Below are 19,340 nucleotides of genomic sequence, written 5' to 3'. Positions count from 1 at the left end.
GGCCGGGTGTCTCCGCTGAGGGGCCGGGTGTCTCCACTAAGGGGCGGGGTGGGGGTGGGGGAGAAGGGGAGTTGTAGGGGCGGGGTCTCGGACGGGGGGCGGGGTCGGCCCGCGCGGGCAGGGCGGAGTCATGCGGCTCCGCCCTCCGTGGCCGGGAAGGCGGGGCGGGCCGCCCGGGTAGGCGGCGCGAAGGATCCCGAGCCTGGGCGATGGCGGCGCCCGGCGCGGTGCTGGTGATGGGAGTGAGCGGCTCCGGGAAGTAGGTTCCGGCGGGCTGGGGCGCGGGGGGATGAAGTGGGGAGGCGGCGGCCAAAGCTGCCGCCGTTCCAGACTCTTGGGGATGGGAGGACCCTGGGGAGCGCCCCTCCTTTCCCTTTGCTGATGAGGAAACTGAAACCCGGGCACCTGCTCCCTCTCCCTACTTTCCAGTCTGCTCGCCTTGGAGCGCGTGGAGAAAACTAAAGTCATGCTCTAGACTCCAGGGTCAAGAGCATCCATCTTACTGCTTCAGTATCTTAAGTTGTTGGTATTTAACCCTGGTGGGTACCCCTCTACTTCTCAGGGCTTCTCAGATGGAAGGAGGCACCAAACGGGGTGGGAAAGGGCAGTCCCATGAACATCTGTGTTCTCTCCACAGATCGACTGTCGGCGCCCTGCTGGCATCCGAGGTAATCATTCTAATGCCTCTCAGTCGCGAGTCCCATCATGTTGTCTTGTTGCTTCTCTCCCTTTCCTCCACCCTTTCTTCTGGCCTGAGTGGTTTGTAAACTCTGCACAGACACCTCCATGCAACTTGTGAAACCTAATGGAGCAATTTATTCTCCTCGGTGATTATAAATAGTGATGGATTAAAAAAAAGGACCTGCAGCAGCCCAGAGAGCAGGGATAATGAGGCAGTGTTACAAACCTCTGCACCTCGGTGGGAGAGGGGTGTCCTCAGGCTGGTGGGCAAGAGGGTGGTGGTGGTGTTTCTACACCAGCCCGTTTGTGTTAGTAACCCCAAGTGGCTGTCCCATGGGCCACCCTACCTGCCATATACATACTTTCACTTTGTTTTTAAAGCTGGGATGGAAATTCTACGATGCTGATGACTATCACCCAGAGGAAAATCGACAGAAGATGGGAAAAGGGATACCGCTGAGTGACCAGGTAAGGTTCATTGTTTTCAGTTTCCAGCACCTATGTTCCAGCTGGGTGACGCAGGTTGAGATCCCTGCAGTGCTTGATGCAGGAGTTCCTGAGTCATGAGATAACTCGTGGACAGTGCTCTGAAAGCCACGTGCATAGCAGGTCTGCCATGTATGTTAGCTTTGGCCCTGAACTGTCTAAACTCAGAGTCAGGAGTGATGCCACCCTCTGCCCCAGCTTGGCAGGATCTTCCAAAAACACTTTGCTAAAGGACTGTAATCTGCAGAATGTAATCCCTGAGGGAGCAGAGGCTCCCCTGTGCCTCATATGTGAGGAAGTGCATCTTCTCTTCCCAGGACCTGTCAGCTGACCATCTCACGAGACCCTGGCATCCATCCCAAAGCTACAGAGATCTTTGCAAACTCAAATCTGGCTCCCTGGAGGTCTCCCACTGATCTCAGGGTCAAGACCAAACACCTAAACTCCTGCACATGCACAGTCAGGCTGGACTGACCATGCCCTATTCAGTCCCTTTGGGTGTCCCCCCCTACTGTCTCCACTGGAGCCATCCATGACCCCTTTCAATCACTCCTACCTCCATGCTCCTTCCTGCTGGGCCTTTGAGTCTGCTGTTCCTACTGTGTGGAATACACTTCCCCTTTCTTCTGTTACCCTGCTGATGCTGCCCACCTCAGTTCCCCTGCCCCTTCTTCAGGGAAGCTCTCCCTGACTTACTAGGTAAAACCTCCTGTAATAAACTCTCATGGCACAAGATCCCTTATCATCCTTGGCCCAATTGCAACGTGGCATTTGATGGAGTGAGAATTTGATTAATATTTATCTCTGCAGCTAGATTTTACCTCCAAAAGGGCAGGGACTGTGGCCATTTCTATTAAGCACTCTATATCCCCAGTAAATATCAGAAAATACCTGTGGCATATTTGTAAGTGAATGAATGAATGAATGAGTAGCACCTCATTCCTTTATGCACTGTCATGAGGCCCTTTCCTGGAAAGTCTCTCTCAAATCAGAGTCACAAACTATAGATTCATGGCGTGACTGACTGTAACTCAGGAGAGACTGTGAGGGCAGAGTGGAGGGCTGGGTCCACAGAGCAGCTGAGAGCAGGGCCCCATCCAGGCACACGTGCCAAGGGTGTGCAAAGAGGAGGTACAGAATGGAACCGGCCAAAGAGCAACACTGGTGTTTTCACTTTCGGTGACGTTGGCTCACCCCCAGTTACATCCCACTGTTTTCTCTTTGTCCTGCCTTGAAGCACTGGAGTCATAAAACCACATGAGGTCTAATTCTAGAGCATTCTGAGGGTGCATTTTTTGTTTCAGGGAATGCAGCTTGAGTTTGCGATGGTTCAAGCCTTGAACCATCAAAACTTGAATAGGTAGGGAGAGGGAACCCTAAAAGAGATACAGATAATTAATTAAACATAATAATGATGTTTATTACAGATAAGACACATAATATAGATAACCTGGCCCCACCACTGAGCTTGTGTGACCTTTGGCAATGGCTTCGTCTCTCTGTGCCTTATTTTCCTCCTGTGAAGCAGGGATGTTGACAAGACCTATTTCATTGGGTTCTTGGTAGGATTAAATGAGATAATATGAAAAAATGTGCAGAGACATGCCTGAAGCTTTAGTAAATATCACTTCATATTGTTGTTGCTAACATCACATCTATATATACATACATGTAACATAAACCATTTCAGTGTAGTGTGTAAAATGTGATTGTGCCAGTGTTAGTGTATTTTTCTCCTTGGTGAGTGCAAATGAAAATTAAGGAAGTAAAGCAACCCAAGTGGATGGATTTTAAAATGGCATTTAAACATCCTTCCCCTTGTTCACCAGTGAGGCTTGTTAAGTGGGCAGTATGGATGGGGATAGGGTGGGGAGTAGAATTCAGAAGAGGAATTTACTGTGCAAAAGAAAAGGTTATCAGTTACTGGAAGAAACATAACAAGTTACTAAATATATTCAGGGGAAGCTGTACAAGTTAGCTTGACTTTAGAGAGAAGCAGAACAAGGAGAGAAAGGGGTAGAATGGCAGATGGTTTACATTTTTCACAAGAGCACAGCAAATCTAAGAGTGAAGGGTGGGTCATAGCTGGGCTAGCACCAATGCCCTCCTGGTTGCCCTGGCAACCAGCCTCACCTTCAGGATACTGGGCTGAAGATCAGGTAGAGTGATGGAGGCAGTGACACAGGTTTGTCTTGGGGTAGAGAGTCTGAGGAGAGTTTGGGGAGGGTTTTGTGCTCAGAAGGCTTAGATTTGAAAGGAAAGAACCTGAGTTAAATGTACCAATGGCTCCTTAAGGCTATTTCAGTTAAACTTCAATTAAATTAAATGTAAATAAACTCCGGTTCCTAGGTTGCACTGCAACATTTCAAGCGTTCAGTAACCACATGTGTCTGGTGGGTATTAACACAGACTGGTGGGTATTAACACAGATGGCATAGGTAGAGAACATTTCCATCAGGGCAGAAAGGTCTGTTGGACAGCGCTGGTGTTGAAAGATAAGCCACCAGGCTAAGATACAGTATTAGCGTGATGGTGATAATAAAAATTATAAAGAATTTTCAAGCTGCCAGTCAGTGAGTCTCCTCTAGGCGCCAGGTCCATACTGTCCTGGCGGCCCACAGTGACACGTGAACAGACTCCACCCTCAAAGTCTATCTGAAAGAGGAGTTTTTGAGAATTTTTCCTGATTATAAATATAGTGCTTATCCTGTATAGAAAATTTGACCAGTGTTGAAAAATTCTTTCACAGAATACATCACTCTTGGTTTCATCTTCCAAAAATATCTGCTAACTGAATTTGAGTTTTTTACCCTCTTTTGGGGGGTACATATTATTTTTACATGCATTCTTTCCTCTGTGGGCTTAAGTTCACTTTTGCACCAGATAAAACTCGTCCATGGCACCTTCTGCTCCCCTCCCACTTTCTTTGCCCTCTCTTTGCCTCCCCCAGTAATGCCGAATACTCTCCTCTTCCATCTGTTCCTCCAAGCTTCATTTAACCATTGTCCCCTTCCAGAAGACACTGCTTCCCTAGATGTTTTCATCAGATCACTGGAATCTTGGGCCAAGGAAGCTTTCTCTGTCCTCATGATGCTCTGATTTACCCCTAAGTGCCTGAGCACTAGGCTGGGGGCTGGGAGTACCCTTTCCCGGCCACATCCCTGCATGTAGGGACTATCAGAAATGAGGTGACCTAGAACATCAGATCCAGCAAGTAGAAATACTCATTTGGTTTATGTTGTTTCCTCCTCTTTTCCCTAAGACTTTGTGTTTGACTTTCTTAAGTTATCATATTGTCTGTAGTAATTATTCATACCTACAGTTCAGTGAATCTGCTCTAATATTTCCTCCATTTTGCCCCAGTTTCTGCACCTGTGAAAAGGAGATCTTGATCACTCCCTTTATTCACAAATGTCAATGAATACAAAATTTGGAGCTTGTGTGTCCAAGTCCTCCCTAAGACCCTGACAATAAAGTCCAAATTCCTTAGCAGGTCACTTAAGGTCTTGACCATATCCCTGATGGTGTCTGTTGACCTTCTTCACATATCAGCTCCCACACCTTCTGCTCACCAGTGCTAAGCTCCTCCCTCATCCATTTACTCAAGAGTCTTGGGAAACCAGCTTTAATGCTCCTGGTCTTGCCCTTCCACTGCTTGGTGGGCCCTACTTCAGTTGAAATCCTCTTTATCCTTTATCCTAGAGTCTGGTCAAAATTGACCTCTTCCCCTACTGTCTTATCATAGCCCGTCTTAGTATAATTCCTTGAGCCCTCCTCACTGCCCTGTGGGTAGTTTAATTGATCATCCACCATCATCGGGCTGTCACTCCTTTGAGGACAGGGACTGCAACGTTCATATTTATATCCCCAGTGCTCAATGATCACGGTAGTCAGGCCCTGTCTTGCAGGCTCAAACCCTGATATGTCTCATATGAGAACCCCAGGTTCACAAGGTTCCTACATAAAACCAAAACTGCCAGTTGATTAACTTACAGGAGAATTTTAACTGCCACATGGCTCGTAACACTCACATTGATCTGATCTCAGAAGCCGACATACAATCAGGCTTCTCAGTGAACATGCAATCAGAAGAGTAGGAGAGTTAGGGCTAAGGTTTCTAAAGGTTTCTAATCCCTTTATAGGAAGAAGTTTGCTACTGAGAACATGATGTTCAAAGTCCTATGACCAGAACCCCATGTCCTCTGGACAGTGTTTAAATCTGCAGTGGAGGCTCCTGCCTGGGGCTTTCACATCCGTCAAGCCTCACTGGGACAGACATGCTTCCTTTATATGTGTAAAAATATGCGGTTCAATCACAGTGATGTCTTGCTAGCCTGAGGGTCACCCTTACTCCTTTGGATGAGTTTATTCATCTCTGCCCCTCTCTATTAAGTGTTGATCTTTAAATTAAAGCCTTTAAGAACAAGCTTATTTCCTTCTTTTCCAAGAGCTTAAGAAGGTACCTCACTGTGGCCCCCCATATGCTGTTAAGAAGACTCCTTAATTTTATGAAAGTTGACATCTAAACAAATCAATTATCAAACACACATACATACACACAAAGTGTCATCATTTCTGCGACTTGAAGCTGGATGCCCACATTTGCATGTAAAACACTCTTGACGTTAGTCCCCTTGATCCTAAGTATACCGCTTTACCAAGTATGTGGCCTGCACTGCCCTTCCTGCAGGCCTGAAGGTACCACATCTTTGTAGGACTGGATCCTAGCTGGGAAACAGCCCATCCTACTGACTGGTGAGTCTTCAAGTTCCAGTCACCCTACTCTGTTGCAACTTTCTGTTAGAGGAAATGTTTTAGAAAATATAGCCAGGAGGCTAAAAAAAAATTTTTTTTAAAGATCACCATATAAATAACAGTGTTCTCACCCCCATTAGTTCATGAATATAGTAGAAAAGCTTGATTATGCACAATAGGAATAGAGGAGAGAAAGGAACTTAGACAAGTCACCCAAAGAAGAACACACCAAATCACACTGTAATCAAAATGACAAAAATTAACAATAAAGAGAAAATATTAAAAAGCAACAAGGAAAAAGCAACAAATAACATACAAAGGAACTCCCTGCTGATTTTTCAGCAGAAACTCTACAGGCCAGAAGAGAGTGAATGGCATGATACATTTAAAGTGATGAAAGGGAAAAACCTACAGCCAAGAATACTCTACCCAGCAAGGCTGTCCTTCAGATTTGATGGCGATCAAAAGCTTTACAGACAATCAAAAGCTAAAAGAATTCAGCACCACCCAACCAGCTTTACAACAACGCTAAAGGAACTTCTCTAGTTGGAAGAGAAAAGGGCACAACTAGAAACAAGAAACGTACGAAATGGAAAAGCTCACCAATAAAGGCAAACATACAGTAAAGGTAGGAAGTCATCCACACAAACTAGTAAGGAGATTAAAAGACAAAAGTAGTAAAATCATCTGTATCCACAATAAACAGTTAAGGGATACACAAAACAATTAGATGTAAAATATGATATCAAAACCAGTAATTGTGAGGAGAGCAGAGTACAAGTGCAGGGTATTTAAAATGCCTTTGAAATTAAGAGATTAACAATTAAAAACAATCATGTATGTGTATATATATAATGACTGCTATATCAAAACTTCTGTTAACTACAAACCATATATATTAGATATACACACAAAAAGGAAAGAGGAATCCAAACATACCACTAAGGATAGTCATCAAATCACAAGAGAAGAAAACAAAAGAAGGAGAAAAAAGACCTACAAAAACAAATCCGTAATAATTAACAAAACGGCAGTAAGAACATACATATCGATAATTACCTTAAATGTAAATGGATTAATGCTCCAATCAAGAGACAAAGACTGGCTGAAAAGATACAAAAACAAGACCCATGCATATGCTGCCTGTGAGAAGTGCACCTCAGATCTAGACATACATACAGATTGAAAGTGAGAGGGTGTAAAAATATATCCCATGCAAATGAAAATCAAAAGAAAGTGGAGTAACAACACTTAGACAAAATAGACTTTAAAATAAAGATTGTTGTAAGAGACAAAAAGGACACTACATAATGGTCAAGGGATCAGTCCAAGTAGATAATAATAATTGTAAATCTATATGCATCCAACTTAGGAGTACCTCAAAATATAAGGCACTGATGAAAAGAATTGGAGATGATACAAACAAATGAAAAGATATACTGTGTTCTTGGTTTGGAAGAATCAGTATTGTGAATGTGGCCATACTACCCAAAGCAATCTATAGATTCAATGCAGTCCCTATCAAATTACCAATGGCATTTTTCATAGAACTAGAACAAAATATTTTTAAAATTTGGGTGGAAACACAAAAGAGCCCAACTAGCCAAAATAATCTTGAGAAAGAAGAATGGAGCTGGCGGAATTATGCTCCCTGACTTCAGACTATACTACAATGCTACAGTAATCAGTATGGTACTGCCACAAAAACAGATCAGTAGAACAGAACAGAAAGCCCAGAAATAAACCCACACAGTTAAACTCAAAATGGATTAAAGACCTAAATGTAAGACCAGATACTCTAAAACTCATACAGGAAAACACAGAACACTTTTTGACATAAATAACAGCAATATTTCTTTGGATCTGTCTCCTAGAGTACTGGAAATACAACAAGATAAACAAATGAGACTTAATTAAACTTAAAAGCTTTTGTACAGCCAAGGAAACCATAAACAAAATGAAAAGACAACCTATGGAATGGGAGAAAATATTTGCAAGTGATGAGACCGACAAGGGATTAATTTCCAAAATATACAAACAGCTCATACTGCTCAACATCAAAAAAAAAAAAAAAAAAAAAAAAACCAATTAAAACATAAGCAGAAGGCCTAAATAGACATTTCTCCAAAAAGACATCCAGATGGCCAACAGGCACATGAAAAGATGCTCAATATTGCTAATTAGTAAAGAAATGCAAATCGGAACTACAATGAGGTAGCACTTCACAGCAGTCAGAATGGCCATCATCAAAAAGTCTACAAATAATAAATGCTGGACAGGGTGTGGAAAAAAAGGAACCCTCCTAGACCGTTGCTGGGAATGTAAATTGGTGCGGCCACTATGGAGAACAGTATGGAGGTTCCTTAAAAAACTAAAAATAGAGTTACCCTATGATCCTGCAATCCTACTCCTGGGCATATATCTGGAAAAGATGGAAACAATGTCTAAATGTCCATCAACAGATGAATGGATAAAGAAGATGTTGTATATCTATATAATGGAATATTACTCAGCTGTAAAAGAGAAGGAAATAATGCCATTTGCAGCAAATTGGATGGACCTAGAGATTATCATATTAAGGGAAGTAAATCAAAGACAATTATCATATGATATCACTTACATGTGGAATCTTAAAAAGTGAGACAAATGAACTTATTTATAAAACAGAACGACTCACAGACATAGAAAACAAACTTACAGCTACCAAAGGGAAAAGAGGGGACGGAAGAAATAAATTAGAAATCTTGGAAAATAACATATACATACCACTATATATAAAATAAACAGTAAGGACCTACTGTGTAGCACAGGGAACTCTATTCAATATCTTGTAATAAACTATAATGGAAAAGAGTCTGAAAAAGAAAATATATGTGTATAACTGAATCATTTTGCTGTACACCTGAAACTTACACAACATTGTAAATCAATGATACTTCAATTTTTTTTAAAAAGAACAAAAAAAGACTTAGGTAAAATTGGACACTTTTGTAGAAAAATATAAATTCCTGTGGGAAAGTAGTTTTGGATGGCTGTGATTTGATGGCACAGACAGTGCTCAGGAACACAGTCTGCTTTTTTCCCCCCAAATAAAAATATAACTTTGCTGATTCTAAAGCATTTGGCTTTAGAATCCAGCTTCCTGCTATCTCAAATGTTACAGTTACCAAAACTGAATCAAGAATAGAAAACCTGCATGTAACACAATGCTCATTAAAGAAATTTAATCTGTAATCAGAGATCTCTCCTCAAAAAAGTCCCCAGGCCCAGACAGTTTTTCAGATGAGTTTTAGCTTAGACTGCTATAACGGAACACCCATAACAGGTTGACTTCAACAATAGACATTTGTTTCTCACAGTTCTGAGGGTGACAGTCCAAGATCAGGATGCCTGCATGGTCAGCTTCTTGGTGAGCACCCTCCTCCTAGCTTTTTACTGCATCCTTACTGGGTAACTGAGGGGGAGGGCAGCAGAGGCAGGACAGAGTGCACAGTGGTTTCCCCAGTCTCCTTATAAGCCGCCCTACTTATTTTATGAGGCTACTATAACCTTGATACCAAAATTTAATGTGGACAAGAAAAACAAATGGAGGTCAGTCTCTATTATATAAACACAAAAACCCTAAATAAAATGGGAGTAGTCAGATGTTTAAGAGCATGGACTTTTAAAGATGCATCATATTTTCTGAATGATAAAGGATGGGGACACGGGTGAGGATATGGTTGGGACAGATATAAAACCAGACTGTGAGTTTAAAATTATTGAATCTGGGTTATGAGCACCATAAAAGATTGTTTTGTACTATTTTGTCTGTTCCTGTGTATGTTTAAAATTTCCACAATAAAAAGTTTGGTTTGTTTTTTTAATGTATTATGGCCAATCAATATTTATCCCAAGAGGATTTCTTTGTGAAACACTCTAGGGTGTCCTTTGTGAACTTCCTCTGACTTCTCTTTGGAAAAATACAAAATTCTCATAATGTTTTTATAGGAGCTTTGTTTTGGAAGGTTTGAAAAATAGGATTGGGGGCAGCTGACTTATATAAGGGTTTCTGTGAATACTTCTCCACATTTGAGTTCAGAGGCACCTAAAGAATCATGCAGTTCAGTAAAAGATTTGTAAACTTGTCAGAAACAGGGAAAATATATTAACAATGGGGAGATGGAGATGGGGGAGGTTAGTTACATAGTGGCATTTTAGGGCAATTCTTATTGTGAGAAGAGCCTCTGATGCTTGGACTAGGAAGATGCTTTTGCTTAAATGCCCAGGGACTTGACCCTTCAGTCCTGAGTATGGCCTACTTCTCAAAAACACTAAGACCTCTCTGGACCTTAACACTGAAGAACATGATGAACTATGTTCTGTACAAACAGTACCTGGAAAAGCCACTGTGTGTCTGTTTTCTTTCCAGGACAGGATTCCATGGCTCTGCAACCTGCATGACATTTTACAAAGGTAAGAGAGCATCAGGCCTTGGACAAGTCAATGAATAAAGAAAACCCATCAGAAAGTACAGGGCAAAAAACACTCTTGAAATCACAGCCAACCGATCCCAGAGATGGATCCCAGAGATGGAATGCGCCTCTATCAAGTAACCAACAATTTCACATCAGCCACTGACACAACCTAATGGAATCAAACTTCTAGACAAACCCATTGTTACTCGCTGGGAGTCTTGGTCAGCTACTGGCTTCCGAGAGCCTATTTCTTCATCTGCAAATGGAACAAATACAGTTTCTACTCACAGATTGTTGTGAAGAATTAGTGAGGTGAATAATACCTAATACATATAGTAAGTGCTGAAAAAAGTAACTGATGACACCACTGTCATAGCCACATGTTAGCCACCACTGTTACTTCCCTCCTACTGCAAGTTCTGACAACTGCGAAGATCTGGGGTCATCTGTAAGTCAACAGATAAGTGGCCACGAGGGTTGTCCAGCTCTGTAGCACACCTCCGAGCAAACCAGGTCCTCCCTACCCACCTGCGGGCCTGAGCCTTGGGAATCCTGGTTGGGACACGGAGGATAAAGAAGTTGCAGGAAATGGGTTCTAAATCTTCCTGAGATAAAGTTTTATAAATCTAAAACCATCAGGGCCATATATGATATTGGAGTATATTTATGATTTAAAATTCAGTTTGCTTTTTTCACACTGCACAAACATGGCTGGCAGCCCTGTCTTTGTATGGGCTTAGGGTTTTAATAAAGGTTTAGGGTTTCAGGGTTTGAAACTTCCTGCCCACCCGGGTCTCTAACATAAATACACTTGTCAGAGATCAAATATACTGACCTGTGATAGAAGCAGAAGTGAAGATCCTCAGGAGAGCAGATAACAGACCTCCAGGCTCAGAATAAAAAAGCTCTCACTCATGGCCCGAGGGAAGAGCTGGAAGGCTCGGGGACATAAGGTTGTTGCTGATGACTCTCCACCCACTAGGTCCCCAGTCCACACTGGCCATAGATCAAGGCAGGCCCTTCAGAATTGTTTTGAACTGAACTTTCTACTAAGTACCCAGTCTAGCATTTGCCCTTCACCCCTTTACTTAGTTCCTTCCTGGCCCCGGGGACGGTACACATGGGCTTGGTGGGAGCAGGGCTCACCCGCATGTACGGTCTGGGACCACACTGGATTTCTCTTATTGGTGCCTTGTCGCTCTACCTCTACTTCTGGCTCAGGTTTTTTTCCTTAGCGCATCCCTGGAAGCTTCTCACATCCCACTCACCTTGACCTCACAGGGACTGATTCTCCCTTTTCTCCTGCTTTCTCCAGCTCTGCACTGGTAACTTCCCCAGACTCTTCCAGCACACTGTAGAGTAGGAATGGAGAGAAGCCAGTTGTGGAATTCAAATCACTGAACACCTGAGGAAGAGTCTGAGCTGAGCTGTGTGTAGGATGCCAGCACCTGCTGGCAGCCACCCATGTCCACAAGTGGCAGCTGAGCCACATCCTACCAAGCGGCAGTGTGTGCCGGGCACCTTGATAAACTTCCTCACCAGTTCCATGGGCAGGTACTCTGAGCAGCCCCATTTAACAGATGATAAACTGATGCTCAGGGAGGTAAAACCTTACCCAAGATGGCTCACTAGCTGAAGATCTTTACCTCAAAACCAGGACTGCCTGATACTTGGCCACTATTCGTAACGCCTTCCACTGTCAGAGAACTAGGACTTGGAGTCCTCAAACTAGACCTGACACCAATTATTTTAAATGTCTTCACTCTTTAGCATCTCCCCCTACTTCCTTCCCTGCTTTTTTTTCCTCCCCACAGAGATGTAGCCTCTGGACAGCATGTAGTTCTAGCCTGTTCAGCTCTGAAGAAAGTATACAGAGACATCTTAATACAAGGAAAAGACGGTGCACCTCTGAAGCGTGATGAGTCCGGAAAGGAAGAAAAGACGGCTGAGGTAAAGCTCCTTGTGGTCCATCTGACTGGGTCATTTGAGGTCATCTCTGGACGCTTACTCAAAAGAAAAGGACATTTTATGCCCCCTGAGTTACTGCAGTCCCAGTTCAATACTCTGGAGCCCCCATCAGCTCCAGAAAATTTCATCCAAATCAGTGTGGACAAAAATCCTTCAGAGATAGTTGTTATAATTATGGAAACTCTAAAATGAAGTGAGAATCATTTCTATCAGTGGTCCAAAATAGAATTAGGCGCAAATCTCAATCTCCCATCCCAAACCATGTTGCAGTATCCTTGGTGATAAGTATTCTAGATTCTTCTTAAGGTGAACAAATGACAGTGTGCTGAGATACGCTCGTTTGGGTATATTTTTAGGAATTTGTGGTACTCTTGTCATCATGCTCTGGCACATTCAGAGAAAAGGATAAGAAAATTTGAAAGCACAGCTTTAATTGAAATTTAAATTTGTGTGATCCAATCAAATGATCAGAGGAAATTCTATAATTGATGCTGTAAATCATGACCTTATTTGGAACATCTCTGATCATGGCTGTACTCAAATAAATGAAACTTGACTGTCCTCAGCACCCTCTGTAGACTGGTCTTGAGCAGAGATGTGTATAAAGTTGACCATTCACCAGCAAGTCACGTTACACCACACACCTCTTAATCCTCTCTTTGGATCATTTCAAGATAAATAAAAGGCATAAATAATTCATGGTTTAAAAAAAAAATTGGAGACATGGAACTTGACTGAATGAAGTGCAGGACTCACTGATTTCAGTCTGCCCCCCACTCATTTATAGAAACCCCTGTGATTACCAGTCTGGTTATCAGCCTACCTACCTTCCTGCTGTAAAAGCCATAAATGGACGCTAGGCAGGTGAGGAAGGAACATGAGTTGCTATGGCCAAAACCTGAAACAAAACCTTCCAATGGGCAGCAACGTGCCGGTGGCAGCCAGGTCGGCGAGGCTGTGGGGAGGCTCGAGGTGATGGTGTGTTGCTCGCACACAGCTTACCAGGCACCAGCTAGCAAAGCTGCAACACGGCCAGCAAAGGTTGGGTTTGAGCCCTTCCCCCATGGGACTCCAAGAAGCTTCCTTATCCTTCTATCCTAACCAGGGCCACTGGCTGGTTCTGGCCAGAAAGTGAGTTTGGAACCAATTACCTGTTTTCTTTCACAAGGATATACTTTTTTTTTTGTCTCAGGAACTGCAAAAAGAGTATGTGTATGTAAAGAGTAAAGGGCCCTTCTGGGTGGATGGACCTTGCCTAAACAGATGGGAAGCCCTGGATCTTCCTCTCTGCCAGACTATTTGGGGTACCTCCTGCCTGGTTTAGGTTTACATCAGCATTCATATTCAAGGTCTAGGTCCTAAAGTTGACCAGTCAAGATAATCTGGCTAGATGAGAGTCACCCTCAGGTGTAGAGAAAGGACTCATTCAGCTCATTGTACTCGGTGAGTCTGTGCTGAGTGCTGTGATGGGCGTTCTGGAGAGCTCGAGGACCCATAACACAAAGCCCCGGCTCTCAGGGAACCTACGCTGGAGTGGAAAGACAGAGCATCTTCTATCCTCTGGTACCAGCTGCAGTTCTCAGTGAAGGCAGTTCTTCACAAAAAAGAATTTTCAGATATCCTGCTAGACTTTCAAGTAGGATCAAACGAAAAAGGCTGTTTATAATTATAGGAACATTGAATCTAACTCTCTATTACATATAAATAAAAACATTTTCGCAGTTTTAATATATACTGAAATTTCCAAGACTGCAATAAAGGGAAAATGGTATTCTACTTTATTTTTAACTTTACTAAGAGTTGTTTACCATTTCAGAAAATCACAGTGAATTTGTCAGGAATACAACCATCTACATCCACCTGCATTTCTAATTCTTTATTGTCAGTGATCTACTGATGGGCAAAGCACCAAACTAACTCTACTGTGTTCATCTACTGTAGCCATGTCCAAGCATCACATACTGAGACCCACTGGTTTATTACACATCACTTTCCCTTTTTTCCTCCCTTCAGAGTTAAAGTATCATATTATTTGCTTAGGTAAGTCTTATTAGGAATTAATTTCACTTCAAGATGACAAAGGGGGCATGAGACAATAGTTATTTAAAAAAAAAAAAAAAAGAAGATGCTGGTGGGGCTGAGAACCATGGCTCTGATCTTCCCAAGAATGGCCACAGGGAGGGAGGCTGCAGTGTAGGCCAGTACTGCCCTCTTGTGGCCCTGGGGGACATACAAGCACAAACTGCTCTCCCACCCTTAAGAACCCTATCTAGTTGCCAAGGGCCAAATCTCTGGGTCAGAGGCTGTGGAATGCTGCTCCCCACCCAGCCCTGACCACACCCCTGCCCAGCCTCTATGACCGGGGAAGAAGGGGCAAGTGAGAAATGTTTGCAGTGGTTCAAAAATAGATGCCAACCGAAGATTTCCTCAGTCCTGCAAATACCACGTTAACACACCCTCTGGTAGGACTCCCCACCACCAGAAAAGATGTTTAGCTTAAACATTCTCCTCTTCTATTAAATGGAGTCACCGCCTGCCTCATAAAGTTAAGGGAACTGAGACAACACATGCAAAGTGCTGAGACTGAAACACAACATACTAACTGTTCAACAAATGTTAGCTCTTGTATTACTTGTCATCCCCTGGCATCTGAGGCCAGAGGCTGAAACTTCTGTGTGAGAACTTAGGAACCCCTTCTGAGTGAGTCTTCAGTCTTTGAGCTCTGATAGGCCTCCTCCCTGCTTCCCAGCCCTTGGCCAGGTCAAATCAGACAGAGTCTGAGATGATGTCCTTGAAGCCCAGGGTGACTGGGCAACCTGCTCAACAGCAGGCTCTGGAATCAGGACCCCAAAAATGCTGGGCTCTAGGTGCAGCACTGGGTCACGTACAAGGTACCTGTCACCACATGCTGTCAGAGGTCCAGTACTCATGTCCTGTGCCTCACTAGAGACTGCTCTGATGAGCAGACTTTTCAGTGGGTAGGAGTACAAGGGAGAAATTAAAATAGGCTGACTTAATGATACCATCAAGTAGAGATTTTAATTTTCTGAAACTGTAATATGCAGGTTTATTCTCCATTCACTGAGTAATTGGATTGGAATTGAGATTGGAATATTAACTATTATGGGCATTAATGAATGCCCAACAATTACCAAGGAAATATTTGATTGATTAGACGTCAGGCCCACAAGCTGGGTTGGGCATCAATGTTTCAACCCCTACAGAATCTCATGTGAAATCTAGCCTGGAGCTGATTTCCATGTAATCTTGAATCTCTCCAGTGGAGCTTCCCCCCCCAGCAACCAATCTTAGATGCTGTGGGAAATTTAATTTCACTTTGTGGATGAAGGTTGAAAAGTCATGGGCCATTGCTCAATAGGACCCTAGACCTCATCACTTGTGAAAGGACGAGTCAGTCAATGTAGCAAACTTCACTGTTGTCTTACTGGAAAACAATGCCACAGCCACCCCAACCTTCAGCAGCCACCACCCTGACCAGTCAGCAGCCGCAAACATCAAGGCAAGACTCTCCACCAGCAAAAAGATTACAACTCACTGAAGCTCAGATGGCTAGCATTTTTCAGCAGTAAGTATTTTAATTAAGGTATGCACATTGTGTTTTAGACATAATGCTATTGCATACGTAATAGATTACAGTATAGTGTAAGCATAACTTTTATATGCACTGGGAAACCAAAAAATTCATAGGACTCAATTTATTGCAACATTAGCTTTATTAAGGTGGTCTGGCACTGAACCCACACAATCTTCGCAGTATGCCTGTATTACATAATTTCATTTATATGATCCAGAACAGGTAAATCCATAGGAGACAGAAAGCAGATTAGTGGTTGCCAGGAGCTGGGGTAATAAGGGAGGAATGGTGGCTGCTTAATGGCTACGAGGTTCCCTCTTGGGATGACAAAAAGTTCTGGATGATTGTGATGGTAACACAACACTGAATGAATGTACTTAAACACCACTGAACTACGTATTTTTAAATGGTTACAACAGTAAATTTTGTTATATCTGTATTACCACATTTTTCAACAAAAATGAAAATCAAAGGCCTTCTCTTCTCCCGACAAGAGCCAAGCCTTTCTCACTAACCTTATTACCAAATGCTAATAAGACAGCCGACTAGAATGCATGCTTCTTTTGGACAGACTGTTTCGCCAAAGGTGGGTGCTCGGTCAGGTGTACCCTGTTCCTTCTACAGCATTCAATAAGCAGATGAGTCCCTAGTTCTCCCTTGAGAGAGAGTGAACACTGGAGAACAAAAATGTGCTCCTCCAACATTTTTCCCCTTCAGGGATCACAGTGTGTGTGGTAGATTAAGACAACCACAAATTCTATGACATCGTACCCAGCAAGCAGCTGGGCCTATGACCCTTAAATCTGGGCAAGCTAAGACTGCTTGACCATCAGAATATGGGACAAATGGCACTGGGGCAGTTGGGGGGCCAGACTTTAAAAAACTGACAGCTTTCCTTTTTCTTGAAATACTTGCTCTTGAAACCTATCAACCATGCTGTGAGGAAGAGAAAGCAGCCCTGCAGAGAGGCCCACGTGGAGAGGAACCAAGACCCCGACTGCACTCCTAGATGAATACACGTAGCAGTTAAACAGCTACGTGAACAAGCCCTCTTGAAAGCCACATCTCCAGGCCCAGTCAGTCTGCTCCAGCAGTATTCACCGATCCTCACCAAACTGCTCATTCATCAATAAAGTTAATGACTGGTTTTGCTCTAAGCCACTAAGCTGTGGAGTAGTTTGTTACGAAGGAGCATTAGATAACCACAACACAGTGGAGATTCCCTTCCCTCTGTGGAAAGGAGAGGAAAATGGGTCTGAATAGCTTTTTTAAAAAAATCTAGCTTGAATACACAGCAATTACTCTATGTATCCCATTGAAGAATTAGGGCCCACATTTAGCTTTGGTCTTCCAGCGGAAACTATACTGGGAGCTCCTGTGTGTGCCTAGTTCTGTTCTAAGCATAGTGTGGTAAGCAAGGCAGGCTGGGTTGTGGACCTGGGACAACTTATGTTATAACTAGGGAGACTGAAGCACAAATGTTAACGTGTGTAAACTGGAATTACAGTCTGAGGATGTGCTTCGTCACCATCCCAGCTCTGGAAAAAATCTCAGCCTCATTCTATTCAATTTCACTGAAGCAATGATGTTGAGAGTGGGGTGCTTTCCCTCTATTTCTGAAAGGGGTGACCACAAAAAGTAGTTCAGACGGACTGGGAAAGTACCACTGCTACTGACAAGGAAAAGCAGCTCTAGCTGAGGAAAATGATGGCTTGACAGACAAGGAAACCCTCTCCCTCACACTTTAGTCAGTGTAACAAACACGTGTCTGCCTGCTTGTCTAGATCTATCTATCAAATCTATTCTGGGGAGTAAAGCTAGTGGTAACTTCTTTCTCTTTGTAGTTTCTGGGAGAAAACAATTACCCGATACTCTTCTCCTAAGTCAGGTCCTCCTCCACACACGCAAACACACATGCTGCAGAGCTTCCCATCTCAGAATACAAAGAGCAGACTTCCTCGACACCACTGCCACTCCCCTCACCAGTTACTGCCCCCATGTCTCTGATTCTCTTTACTTCAAAACTCTTATGTCCTGATATTTTCTAAGTCCACTCTAACCAGAATTTTGCCGTCATCACCCTTTAAAACCTCTATCATAATCATAGAGGTCCTTCCCTTTACTAAATCCAAAGGTTAATACTCGATCCATGATGAGTACTTGAAGCAACAGCACTTAACAGTTCGTTCACCATCTTTCTCATACAGAAAAAGTTTCTCCACTTGCTTTCAGAGTACCTGTCTGTTCATGTCCTTTGCTGGTTTTCTCTCAATCTCTCTGAACTGGAAGCTAAGAGTGAGACAGGGCTCAGTCTTCCCCAAATGTGTTTACCAACACTCTAAAATTCATCCAATCAGGATTTCTCAACCTTGGCACTATTAACACTTTTGGACCAGATATCCTTTGTTGTGGAAGGCTGTGCCGTGCATCTGAGAATGTCAGCAGCATCCTTGGCCTCTACTCACTAGATGTCAACAGCAGCCTCGCCAGATGTTGAAAGGGTGTCTCCAAACCTTGCCAAGAGCCCCCTAGGGGGGGTAAAATCACTTCTATGAAGAACCACTGATTTAGTTCCTTGGCTTTAAATACTACCTATATATATTGGCAGCTGTACAACCTGTCTGTAGCCTGAAACTCTCCTCCAACTGCCTTCTCATTATCCCCAATTATGTACCTAATCAAGTACGTCTCACTTAACATATCAAAACTAGACTTCTGATGAACACTTCTCCCTGGAAGTCTCTACCTTGCTAACTCCACGTGCCAACTCTCTTGCTCTTACCCTCACGCTTTTATCCATCAGTAAAACCTACTGGCTTGGCCTTCCAAATTACCCTAAATCTTTCCACTTCTTACCACCTCCACTGCTACCAATCCAACCCAAGCTGGTATGATCTCTCATTGAAATTATTACCTCCCAACAGTCTCTCTACTTCCAATCTGTCCCCTTAGTCCAGTGGCTCTCAATTGAGAACCTGTTAGAAATGCAAGTTCTCCTGCAATCCTGGGACTAGTAAATCATAAACACTGGGGATGGGACACAAAATCTGGGGTATCAAGTCCTCCACATCAAACACCTGGAGCACTCCCGGTCCCCATCTCTCCGGTCATAGTCCCTACATGACTTTCTCCCAAGCTCACCTTGCCCAGTCACGTTAAACTCCCTGTGTTCTACAAACACAGTAAGAACATTCATATTACAGGGCATTCTAATTAGCTGTCCCTCTTCCTGAAAAGCTACTCACCCTCCAAGATATTCAAGCCTCTATTTAAATGTCATCTTCTCTAAGAGGCATTTTCTGACTACCTTATATAAAATACAAGGGGAGGGATAAGTTAGGAGTTTGGGATTTGCAGATACAAATTACTGTATGTAAAATAGATAACCAACAAGGTCC

The 19,340-nt window shown here is 43.2% G+C and overlaps 1 protein-coding gene across 3 annotated transcripts; it reads left to right on the top strand.

Moving 5' to 3' along the window:
- Positions 1 to 103: 103 nt before the first annotated feature.
- On the top strand, positions 104 to 17,099 carry IDNK (IDNK gluconokinase). 3 transcript variants are annotated; one of them, XM_032477514.1, is made up of 7 exons: positions 104 to 259; positions 638 to 668; positions 1,063 to 1,149; positions 10,334 to 10,377; positions 12,194 to 12,329; positions 15,812 to 15,933; positions 16,886 to 17,099. In XM_032477514.1, the coding sequence occupies exons 1-7, from the start codon at positions 210 to 212 to the stop codon at positions 16,953 to 16,955; spliced, it is 540 nt and encodes a 179-aa protein (XP_032333405.1). In that variant the 5' UTR covers positions 104 to 209; the 3' UTR covers positions 16,956 to 17,099. The 3 variants fall into 3 exon arrangements, with proteins under 3 accessions (XP_032333405.1, XP_032333404.1, XP_032333406.1); XM_032477515.1 differs by lacking the exons at positions 15,812 to 15,933; positions 16,886 to 17,099 and adding an exon at positions 9,282 to 9,331 and having other exon boundaries at positions 243 to 259; positions 12,194 to 14,468; XM_032477513.1 differs by lacking the exons at positions 15,812 to 15,933; positions 16,886 to 17,099 and having other exon boundaries at positions 108 to 259; positions 12,194 to 14,468.
- The last annotated feature ends 2,241 nt before the right edge of the window (positions 17,100 to 19,340 follow it).

The sequence above is a fragment of the Camelus ferus genome, chromosome 4, assembly GCF_009834535.1.
Source record: "Camelus ferus isolate YT-003-E chromosome 4, BCGSAC_Cfer_1.0, whole genome shotgun sequence".
NCBI lineage: Eukaryota > Metazoa > Chordata > Mammalia > Artiodactyla > Camelidae > Camelus > Camelus ferus.
The sequence above is the reverse complement of the archived record's forward strand: the minus strand, read 5'-3'. Positions and strand labels throughout refer to the sequence as shown.